We start from the raw sequence: 12,551 nt of genomic DNA on the forward strand, positions 1-12,551 counted from the left end.
GTGTTTCTACTGCATATTGCAGCACCCAGCTTACTGTATGGGTCTGTTACCAAGAATGTCTAAGTCAAGAAATTGAAGATTGTTTCCTTAAGATTCTGCATCCTAATGTAGAATCTTTCCTATTAGAGTGTAAGTAAATTCTTTTGGTATGTTATTTAAGAATATTTGTGAATAGGCTTAATTAAACACAATGTTAAGAAATTATAAACTTAAGACCAGGCACAGTGGCTCACGCCTGTAATCCCAGCACTCTGGGAGGCCGAGGTGGGCAGATCACTTGAGGTCAGGAGTTCGAGACCAGCCTGGTCAACATGGTGAAACCTCATCTCTACTAAAAATACAAAAGTTAGCCGGGTGTGGTGGTACACACCTGTAATCCCAGCTACTTGGGAGGCTAAGGCAGGAGAATTGCTTGAACCTGGGAAGTAGAGCTTGCAGTGAAGCAGACAGGTTACCTTTAGCAAATGAATGCCTTAAGTGGGTAGAATTCACTTCTTAATAACAAACCAGGTTCAAGACCTCCAAAGACATAATGACAATTAATTGGCAAACCTCATCCCCTCTCACACATTTCTCCCCTGTTGACATTCAATCAGGGGCCAGAATTAAACTACTGAGAAAGATGAACACTTTATTATAATTGTTCTGTGATTCATGACCTGTGTTCCAACACCTAGAAACATAGGGATGGTTAGTTTTTCTGTCTCATTCTATATTGTTCTGAGAAATTACAGATATTTTCTTCTAAGAAAGGCATGATCAACTATTCAAGTTTTGCTGAATCTAAGGTAATATCAGAATACTCTTAAACAACTTACGGCCTCAGATCCCAGTAGTTTAGAATTCTAGGGATGATGAAAATTTATAATCACTGTGAGAATGTTATCCTATCAAAACTTTGTAGAAACATCTATGCTTTTGCATAACAGCGTAAAAGACCTCTTCTGATGAGAGAGAGGGAGGGAGGGACGGAGGGAGGGAAGGTGGGACAGAGAGAGAAAGAAAGAGGAAGGAAGGAAGGAAAGGAAGGAAGGAAGGGAAGGAGGGAGGGAGGGAATTAGGGAGTTGGGGTAACCAGGTAATTTAGGCCAATGGATTCAACTGTGCCTTAAGCTGGTACTACCCTCATTTATGTGAGTCAATCAAGTCCCCCTTTTTTGCTCAAGCTGCTCTGAGTTGGGTTTTTATCACTTGCAACCAAGAGTCATGACTAACAAACCCATCCTACTGTTACCTCTTTTGCCTTGGCTCTGTATTCCACAGATTTAATCTTGGCGCTGATATAATTTTGTTTAAATATTTCTTCACCAGCTTGCTTGTGAACTTACAGAAGGCAGACCTTCGTGTCTTTGTATTCCCAGTGCCTGGCACATGGTAGACATTCAGCAAACGTCCGTAGGGTGGATCATGCACCCAATGTTGTCAACTCATTTGATATCAGACCCCTTTCCCCCCGCAAAAAAAAAAAAAAAAAAAAAAAAAAAAAAAAAAAAAGATGTAAAATGAGACTTAGCACAGACCTTACTAGTGGGGAGAAAGGTGAATGCCTCTAATGCTGTTAGAAAAAGGATACCTTTGGGGAAACTAAGTGACTAACAAGTAAAAATGGTTCTCTGAAAATAAGAGAGCTGTCCCTGCAAGCTGAACTATCAGGAGATGAAGAATGAAGTCTCCCTAAAATGCCCACCATGAGACTGCCAGATATGGGACTGCTGGATGACATTCTTTGGCTATGCCACTGAGTTTTATGAAAACATAACAGAGTAGATTAAAGACACGTACTTGTCATCTCAGGTAAGGAATACACACAGGAGGTGTCTTAGTCCGTTCTGGGTGCTGTAACAAAGTAACAAACTGGGCAATTTACAAGTAACAGAAACTTATTGTTCACAGTTTGAAGGCTGGGATGATCAAGGTGCCAGAAGATTGAGAGTCTAGTGAGGACCTGCTCTCTGCTTCAAAGATGACACCTTCTGGTTGTATCCTCACATGTGACAAAATGGGACAAAGAAGCTCCCTTGGGCCACTTCTGTAAGGGCACTGATCCCATTCACAAGGGCAGAGCCCTCGTGACCTAATCACCTCCCAGATGCCCCACTTCTGAATGCCATCAGAGATGAGGTTTCAACGTAAGAATTCTGGGGTGACACATTCAGACCACAGCAGGAGCAATGGGCTGATCCTGATCCCAATTAAATAGCTCATAACTTCTGCAGATAGCTCAGATTCCTCAAGACTGGAGGAAACAGTCCAACCTAAATAAGGGCTCCTGGAAATATGTGTTAATTCATGAAATACATACCAACAACTGTGAAGAGATGTTGGTGTGATCTGTTGTCTCACCTGAAATGGTTTAAAGATTTCTTCCCAGCAGGATGTGAAGAGCCATCTATTCCTGGGGATTATGTTCTGGTTGATGTAGGGATTAGGTCCCCACTTGAGGTCAAAGTGGGGAAGGGCCCACTTACGAGAACAGCTCTCTTGGTTGGCCTATATTGACTGGGCAGATTTTATATCAGAATTCCAAATATCTGCCTAGTGTGGTTATAGTTAAGAGAGCACAGATTGGAAGGCATCAACTACAGGCTCAAGTTTAATCACCCATTCAATGAATCATTGAAGGGAGCCAAGATTTTGTTTGAATTCCAGTCTCTGGAGACAAAATGGGGTCAATTCTTTCTGTACCCACCTTATTAGCTGCCAGACAAAACTTGGGTAATCATTTGCTCTAATTCCCTTATCTTCCCCACAAAGAAACTCATCAGTTAAAGCCTTGTTCTTACCTTTCTTGGTCACAGAACCCTCTGACGATTTGTTGAAAGCTATAGATCCTTCTCCACAGAAACATGCATTAAGGCATTTTTGCACATTATTTTTGAAAGAATCACAAAACTCTTGTGGTTCATTCTTAGGGAAGCCAAGTTAAAAAACAATTACCACCTCTGAACCAAAGGAATTTTTAAAAACATACACAGAGTAAAATAAGCTTGTTCATATCATCATAAATTTATTTTCAGGCAATATGATAATATATTAACACTTGGCATACTCTGAACTTACAGAATAAGTACCACTTCATACTTCCTCATTAATGACTACCATTTTACATGAGCTTCTACCATCACAATGAGAGAACCGATTGCTACATGTTTGCTGGTAAATACATTCAGTAAGGCACTCAAATCCTAGACACGAACTAACCACAGAACGCTCTTCCCCGCTTTAATAAATTGAAACATGATCTCATTTCCTTCATTTTCAAAGCTTTTTATAGAAAGACATGCTTGTTTTGAACTTGTCTAAACCTAGGTTTATATAAACTAATCCATTATCATGTATAGTTATAACCAAGGAAATGATTTCACATTGACGGTTTTTTAGGTAGGGATAAGCAAAAGCACTGCAGCAGTTTCTGAGGGACTGTTTTCCATGTAGTTCCCCATACTTAGTACAATGCCTGGAAGGCAGCAGGGACTAAACACAGTGAACAAATGGGCAAACCTTTAATTCCCAGGGATCGGCTACATATTGCCTTGACTGGTAGATCATTTCTCCAGAAGAAAGGAAGAAACAAAAAAACAAAAACAATCTTTTTAAACCTCACAGGATTTTCTTAGAAAAAAGTTTTAATTTATATATCTACTGCAATTCTCTTCGTAAAATATATTTAATAAAAAATCCAAAGCAGAAGTCCTGTCATTCATTTATTTCAAAAGACAAATCATTTCAGTACTTCTTCCTTGAAATGTCTGCAATTTCTTCCTCCGGCCTCAGAGAAGGGCATCGGCTCCATGCTTTACAATGTCAGGATAAAAATCCAGGAGGGAGAAATCTTGTTGTAATGGATAGCTGTTTTCATCTGACACAAAAAGGCTCTGAATCTTCAATACACAAGGTTCTGCACTGACTGCCAACAAGGAGTGGAACAGGTCTGCCACGACCATCCCATAGGTGATCTCTGAGGAAGGAACTGCAGAAGATGAAAGCAAAGAGCTCTCAAGATCGCTGCTAGCTTGACAGGAGCAAACACACTGAGGGGTTTCATTGTTTCTTTTGGTTCCTCAAGTTTCAAATCCATTTTAAATTTCTCTTCACGGCCAGTAGCGGTGGCTCACACCTGTAATCCTAGCACTTTGGGAGGCAGACATGGCAGGATCACTTGAGGTCAGGAGTTCGACACATGCCTGGCCAACACAGTAAAACCCTGTCTCTACTAAAAATACAAAAATTAGCCGGGAGTGGTGGCACATGCCTGTAATCCCAGCTACTCAGGAGGCTGAGGCAGGACATTTGTTTGAACCTGGGAGGTAGAGGTTGCAGTGAGCCAAGATTGTGCCACTGCACTCCAGCCTGGGCAACAGAACAAGATTCTGTCTCTAAATAAATAAATAAGTAAACTACTCTTCCTACACCTTCTCTTTCTAGTTACAAGCTATTGAGGCACTCCAGAGTGACAGCATGTGATCCCGCTGACACAAGAAACAGGCCCAGATAACACACCGTTCAGACGTCACGACAGTAGTTCTGGTTATGCTACAGTACATCAGAAGAGTGCTCTTATCCAGTTCACAGTTCTGATCAAGTTACTTATGCATACATTTATTTTTTATATAAAAGAATCTTGAATTGGTCACTTAAGAAATATTGAATCTCAATAATAAAAAATACTAAAATTATAGCTAAATGTGTTATTTTATTTTGCATTTGTCCTATACTCTTCCTCTCACTTTTTTAGGACATCTAATCAAGACACTTGGTAGGTTTGTTCAACACCAGAATGACAAAGCACCATCGACCATGCTCAGACCATACTAACCCCCTGACAATTATCACAGTCTTTCTTGAATGGGGGCTACAGAGTCCTGGAGGACCAATGACATATTTTGGGGGGTATGATAATTCTCTACAATAACTTTTAAATTTGTATTTTCACTGTGATAAGCTAAAAAATAACCAATATTAATAATAATCTGGATGGTCTGATGATCACTTTATAACCAATGACATTTTCACTTATGATCACAATCTATAATGCCAAGAAGTACAACTTTAATTGTCTCAAGAATGTACAAAACACTGAAGTATATGTGATATGAGAATAATGCTTCTCTAAGAGATAAAGACTAATTTACATTATGCAAAGAAGAAGAGAGAGGCCGGACACGGTGGCTCACGCCTGTAATCCCAGCACTTTGGGAGGCTGAGGCAGGCGGATCACCTGAGGTTGGGAGTTTGAGACCAGCCTGACTAACATGGAGAAACCACGTCTCTACTAAAAATACAAAATTAGCCAGGCATGGTGGTGCATGCCTGTAATCCCAGCTACTTGGGAAACTGAGGCAGGAGACTTGTTTGAACCCAGGAGGGAGAGGTTACGGTGAACCGAGATTGTGCCGTAGCACTCCAGCCTAGGCAACAAGAGTGAAACTCCGTCTCAAACAAACAAAAAAAAGAAGAGGTAACACTGAAAATATATAAGTAACATTAATAAAAGGAATGAAAATAGTCAAAAGAATAAAAATGTAATAAAGAAAATGGGGGAAAAAAGAAGAGAGGCTTCTAATTAGGATGTAGAAAGCTGGAAAGAGTGGGGCTCCCACCCTAACAGTTACTGGAAAAAGCTGAATAAATATAAAATCATCATTTTCTTGAATACACATGAGAACCAAGGTTGTAAAACAGCAAAAAAGACTGAAACATAAGGAGACAGGTGCCTCCAGGGAGATGGAACAGGAGCACAGGTTCCCTTGGGGCAGGCCTCGGGAAGAAGACAAGTCCTCCATATAGGCAGGAAAGAAGAATGTGATTTTTATTAATAAATTAATTGCAAAAAGCCAATGAATTGCCAGTGTCACCAACATAAGGAACGTCTGCATCCTCACAGGCTCCTCCACATGGTAAGTCTCACCAGGTGCTCACAAGACTGGGGGCAGGGCAAGACATCAAAGAAAGCTTCCAACTACAAAACACAAAGCACTATCTGGCCTCCCTTTTAAGGAACAAAAGCCTTCAACTGCTGGAAGAAGGACACCAAATCCTGTTGCCCCAGGGTACAGGTGAGGAACCAGCACAGATGCGGGAAAGAAAAAAGAAAAAAAAAATCCCTCCATCCTGAGGGAGGACTGAAAAACCAGCCTGGGTCAAGACCATTAGTGGTCCCCTACTGCTGGGGCAGGGCCAGGACCACACAAGACCCACCAAAGACACAAGACAGAGTTCGGCTGCCACTGGCACAGCCACATAAGGGACAGGGCTACCAAGAAAGCACCATATGCAAGATCCTGTATAAGACTGGGGCTGGACCAGAATCAAAGAGGAACAATCGTGCTCCTGCCCACCAGGTTAGGATGCACCAAGTAACAACCAACAAAAGTTTGTGCAACTTGGGGAGGTGCAAGAACATGGAGAGAAACTTTCTCTGAGGCCCAAGTGCAGAGTGGAGGGCTAAGTTGATGGTGGAGCAGGAATACTGGGGAACCACCTCCCACCATAAGCACAAGATAATTCGAAACCAGTGGTGACCTGAAGGTAACCAGAGAAACAACAAAACCTGAATCCAACTCAACATATGACAAGACTGACCATCCTGCTCACCCCTCACCTCCAGTAAAGGACCAAAAGAGGCATGCCTATTTCCAGGTACAAATACTATTTACCTCAGTTTATATTGTTCTACTTAATATATGCAATGTTCAGCATTCAACCAAAAATTACTAGACACCCCCAACTAAAAAAGAACACAAAAAACAATCTGCTATTAAAAGATAAAGCAATCACAGAACCAGATTAGCTCATCAGCTTAGAGGATCTGAGGCTAATGAGAACAGGAATGGAGTTTGAATACCTGACAGATATATTGTCTTTGCTTTATTCTTAGCCACTGATGACTAAGACATTACGGTTGAAGATCTTGCAAATCCATGCCACTGACAGTGGACTATCTTCATATATATTGTGTCACACACTCACTGACTTCACTCTTATAAAACTAGAGTTAAGTAAAATAGTTTTTGCTTACCAACTGGAAATTAGGTTAAGAAGAAATTAGGTGCCTCCCACCATTCATGTACTAACAGGTGTAAAGCAAGTCAACCTTCTAACTTACATAGGCTTATATTTCACTTAAGCTAAATTATCCTTCTGCTTTTATATGGACAGAAAAGCTCTTAATTTAAAGTACAGTGCTCTTTCTGTTCTGAAATACCATTTATACTCCTGAGTATAACAACTGCTTGATGGCACACTGATATATTACCTATCACTCTGTTGAGGCAGTCTGCAGAAATGTTGAGAAGAATCTTCTCTATCAGCTTTGATTCTACACGAATGCAAACATCATGTCTTCCATCAACTACAGTCATTAAGGCTGGCCTACAAAAGAGTAAACAACACACAACCTTCAAAAAGATTTTCAAATAAAAGAAATGCTTAAATGAAAAATAATTCCAAAAAGCACTTGGTTTTTATGCAGGATTAATTTTAATTCCTAAAACAACTCTAGGATGTTCTGTGACATCCTAGAAACAAAAAAAGGTTTTTTTTTTCCCCAAGCGCTTCAAATGATAAATTAATACATTTTATCTATTCTATATCCATTTTTAAATTTCAGATACTAATATAAAATATATTAAACTGTTTTATAAATTATTTTTAGAAATGAAATTAAAAATAATAATCACATATTTCACAATCACAATTTCAATTTTTTTCTTTCAACTGAATTCTTCCCTATCAGAAATAAACTGTTTTGCATATCAATAAACAGGGAACTGGATTAACAATTTTCAGTGCATCCTACATCTTAATGCTATGTGGCTGATAAAAAGAATGAAGAATATTTACAAGTGCTATTAGGGAAGGAGCACCAGGATAGACTCTAAGGAACAACAATATGAACAATATTCTTCTGTCCACAAGCTTCTAAAGAAAGGGATACACATGTGCTGGGATGAACATAACAAATCACTGGAAGGACATACAAAAAACCTTCTCACCAGCATGGAAGCAGCACTGGTGGGAGAGGGTTGGATGGTGAAGGAGACTTTTACTCTCTGTTTTGTAACCTCCTATGTAGTGTGCATTTTAACCATGGCCTGTGGTACCTATTTTATAACTACGTTAATTTTTTAAAAATAAATTGAGAATAGAATTCAGAAACAGGCTCATTAGTGGGGGAATTTAATGTAACAGAGCTAAAACATAACTACTGATTTTCTCCCTAAAAACCCACATCCCCCTTTATTCACATGATGACTCTGCGTTCCTTCCTCTTTTCACTCTACACTCTTTCCTCAGCCTCTGTCCCTCCATTATTTATTTCAGCAAATACAAACTGAGCATCTATCATGGACTGTGGTAAGTGCTGGGTACCCACTAGTGAACAAGACAAATCTGGTTCCTTCACTCAGGAACATAAAACCGTAGTGGGATAGGAAGAAATTAAGCAAGCGTGGTGACTCATGCCTGTAATCTCAGTGCTTTGGGATGCCAAGGTGAGGAGGACTGCTTGAGGCCAGGAGTTTGAGACCAGCCTGGGCAACACAAGACCTCACCTCTACAAAAAGAAAAAAAAAAAGAAAATAAGCTTTTCAACAGTGGTGCCAAGACGACTAAACAGAGATGGAATAGGCTTTTCAAAAATTCATGCTGCGACAACTAGACACCCACATGCAAAAGAATAAAATTAGACCCCTTCCTTATCCCATACACAAAATTTAACTCAAAGTAGATAATAAACCTAAATATAAGAGCTAAAACTACTAAACTCTTAGAAGAAAATATGGGAGCAAATCTCCATAACCCTGGCTTAGAAATGACACCTTTCTCAGATATGACCCAAAAGCACATGCAACAAAAAGGAAAACAGAATAAGAAGTACTGGCAAGGATATGGGGAAATTACAACCTCAGATTGCTGATGAGAATGTAAAATCGTGCAGCAATTTTGGAGAACAGTCTGGCAGTTCCTCAAAAGGTTAAACAGACAGTTACCATATGACCCAGCAATTCACCACTCCTAGATATATACCCAAGAGAAATGAACACACATATCCACGCAAAAACTTGTACACAAATGTTCACAGCAGCATCATTCATAATAGCCAAAGAGTAGGAACAATCCAATTGTCCATCAACTGATGAACGGATAAACAAAATGTGGTATATGCATACAATGCAATATTATTTTGCAATAAAAAGGAATGAAGTACTGATACATGCTACAACATGGATGGACCTTGAAAACATCATGCTAAATGAAGCCAGTCACAAAAGATCACATATTATATAATATTTATATAAAATATCTAGAACAGGCAAATCTATAGAGACAGAAAGCAGATTCGTAGTTGCCATGGGTTGAGGGGCATGGGGAGGAGAGTGACTGCTAATGAGTATGAGGCTTTGTATAGGGCTGGGTGATGAAAATGTCCTAACTGGTTGTGGTGATAGTTACACAGCCCTGGGAATATACTAAAGCCATTGAACTGTACATTTCAGAAGATTAATTTGCTGTATATGAATTTTACTTCAGTAAAAATGTTTTTTTAGAAAAGACAGTATGCAACTACAAATTACAATAAGCACACCCAGGCTACTATAACAGAAAATAAAGAAGGGTGGTTAGGAAAGGCCTCTCTGATAAAGCAGCATTTAATCTAAGACATAAAGAAACCAGCCTTGTGGAGTCAGACTGAGGGAAGAAATTCGAGAACATCCTAAGGAGAAAAATCAAAATGTCTGAAGAACTGAAAGAAGGCCACGTGGCTAGAGTGCTGGATGACAGGGGAGTGGCAGCAGATGAGACTGCAGAGGCAACAAGCATAAGGAGACGACTGATGGGTGAAGCAAGGGGTAATCACGCTGCCAACAGGTGGAGAATAAAGGGGAGGAGGCAAGGCCAGCAGGAGCTCCACCAAGAGACTGCTGGTGTGCTGGTTTGTGCAACAGGTAGTAGTGACTTAGCTGAGGCCTGAGTGATTCCAGACGAGCAGGCACTGACTTTCCATTTTGGTTTCACAGTAACTGAGGTTCAGCTAGGGGAAGGTAAACAGGGATGCCACATGCCCGCAGTGTGTGGGGTATGGTACATAATGAGAAACTGTCCTGCGTAAAATGTCAACAACGCCCCTGCTGAGATACACTGGACTAAGATGTTAGCAGTGGAGATGGAAAAAAGTGGATGAATTTGTGATGTAGTTCTGAATGAAAATTCTTAGGACTTGCTAATAGATTAGATAGGGGAGGTAGGGAAGAGAAAATGATTCAACGATTGTGCCCAGGTTTCCAGCTTAAATAACTGGGTAGATGGTGTGTCATTTTCCAGAAAGTATAAAAATGAAGAGAACTAGATTTGAGTATGGTTAGGAAAAACAACAGTCTATTGTGGGTATGTTTAAATGTGAGATGGACGTCAAGCAAAGGATTTGATACTAACTACTGGAGCCTGGAGGAGAAAATCAGGGTGAAGATGTAAGTACAAATATGAAAACAGCTATGATCATCCAGGCAGAATGTACAGAAAGAATAAGAGGAAGGACACAGACGAGAGCTCAAGATGAACCCCAGCGTTTAAAGAGGGGGTAGAAGAGGCTGAGAAGGAAGGGCCTGAGAGACAGGTTAGAAAGCCAGGAGGAGGCTATTTCAAGAAGGAGGAAGTAGCCTGACATGCCGAATATAACTGAGAGCAGTTAGAGCGAGGAAAGAAGTATCCATGCCTCAGGCAACATCAAAAGTGTAACTCTGACAAAAGCAGCTTCTGCAGCATGGTGGGAGTAGAATGGAATAACTGGAGTGAAACTGAAGACATAATGGGGAGAGAGAATATATTTACAACTCTTTAACAAAGTTTGGCTGGGTATAAAACAGAATAGAAAAACGAAGGGATAAGAGGGAGATGTAACGTTAGTGGATGATTTTGTTTGTTTTTTTAATACGAGAAATACAGGAGTGTGTTTATAGGCTGGTAAGAGTAATTCATTAGGAGAGGTAATAACTGAAGATTAAGAAGGAAAAACAAAACAGAGTGCGGAAACCAAGGAAGAGTTCAATCACCACATATAACCTCATAAGCCTAGCCCAGAATTCTCTTGCAAATTGCATTTCTGTACATCTAACCACTTTCCAACTTGCTACCTCTCAGGAACTCAAGCTCAATACGATCAACATTTTCCCAAGGTTACTTGTTTTAATAAATAATCTTATTGTTCACCCAACTGTCAATGATGTGTAATGTACCTGTGCTCTCTCTTTACCTACCAATCACTACATCTTGCAAACTATTTTCCAACCATTCTCAAATCTGTCCACTTCTTTTTATTCCCACCACCTCCTCTCTAGTCAAGCCACCATCATCTCTCCTCCAAAATAAGGCAACAGCCTCTTACCTCTTCTCTGCACTAGCTTCATTCTAATCCACTCTCCAATGTGCAGCTAAACTCACTTCTGATGAACAGAATTTGGTGGAAGTAATGCCACATGATTTCTGAGTCTAGGTCACAAAAAGGCTGGCTTCTACCTGGAACTCTCTTTCTTGCCTTTCCTGCTCTGGGGAAATGAGCTGCCACTTTGTGAGAACATTCAGGAAGCCTGTGGAGACCCAAGTGAAGAGGAACTCAACTTGCCAGCCATATGAATGAGCCACTTTGGAAATGAATCCTCCAACTCCAGTCAAGCCTTCAGATGACTGCAGCCCCGGCCTGCACCTTGGCTACAACCTCTTGAGAGACCCAAACGTTTCCTAGTGCTGCCTAAATAGGAGCCTTAATTGTGGTTTGACCTGCTGGGTTTTCCGGCTTCTAGTACAGAAAAATAAATGTATTTCTTGTATTCCAAAACTGTAAATCTGAATATTCTGTAGAAACATTGTTAAAAATGGTATTTGAGTTTTATGATATCTTGAAGAGCAGGAATTATGCTATCTACATGTAAATTTAATAAATGTCTGTGGCCTCGTATGAGACTCCAACGCAATATCTAATGTTGCTTCCATTGGAAAATCAGCTCCAAGTTACAACCAATGTAAAATATGACCAACCTACTCACAGTTTGGGACTGTTATGTCACACAAATGTTCGTTAAATGTTCTTTTTTTTTTTTTTTTTTGAGACGGAGTGTCGCTCTGTCGCCCAGGCTGGAGTGCAGTGGTGTGATCGTGGCTCATGGCAAGCTCCACCTCCTAGGTTCATGCCATTCTCCTGCCTCAGCCTCTTGAGTAACTGGGACTACAGGTGCCCACCACCAAGCCCGGCTAAATTTTTTGTATTTTTAGTAGAGACAGGGTTTCACCGTATTAGCCAGGATGGTCTCGATCTCCTGACCTCGTGATCCCGTTGCCTTGGCCTCCCAGAGTGCTGGGATTACAGGCGTGAGCCACTGCGCCCAGCCGATTAAGTGTTTCTTAAACGGACTACCAAGCTTCTTGGGCACAAAAAGTCTACTTAGATCAACCAGTATAACATCCATAGTACATATGTGATATGTGAACATACGTGGTTTCCTAATAAATATTTGACTGAGTCTTAATAAATAATCATTGAGAGTTTTCTCTTACTC

At 40.3% G+C, this 12,551-nt stretch overlaps 1 protein-coding gene across 17 annotated transcripts in view; it reads right to left on the bottom strand.

The window, feature by feature from the left end:
• Window positions 1–2,987: 2,987 nt before the first annotated feature.
• Window positions 2,988–12,551, bottom strand: part of SHLD2 (shieldin complex subunit 2) — an 88,609-nt gene continuing 79,045 nt past the window's right edge. For 13 of the 17 annotated variants that reach the window (XR_013398046.1, XM_028826364.2, XM_015147056.3 and 10 more), the window contains 2 exons: window positions 7,256–7,371; window positions 2,988–3,970 (listed from right to left, as the gene is read on the bottom strand). Coding sequence is in view for 15 of the 17 variants with exons in the window: in XM_028826364.2 (XP_028682197.2) it covers window positions 3,771–3,970; window positions 7,256–7,371 (316 nt within the window). In the remaining 2 variants the exon portion in view is untranslated. Of the gene's footprint in view, window positions 3,971–7,255; window positions 7,372–8,374; window positions 8,555–12,551 lie in introns of those variants that run through there. The other 4 variants (XM_028826365.2, XM_077946399.1, XM_077946404.1 and 1 more) reach the window with 2 other exon arrangements.

The sequence above is a fragment of the Macaca mulatta genome, chromosome 9 (assembly GCF_049350105.2).
Source record: "Macaca mulatta isolate MMU2019108-1 chromosome 9, T2T-MMU8v2.0, whole genome shotgun sequence".
In the NCBI taxonomy this organism is placed as follows: Eukaryota; Metazoa; Chordata; class Mammalia; order Primates; family Cercopithecidae; genus Macaca; species Macaca mulatta.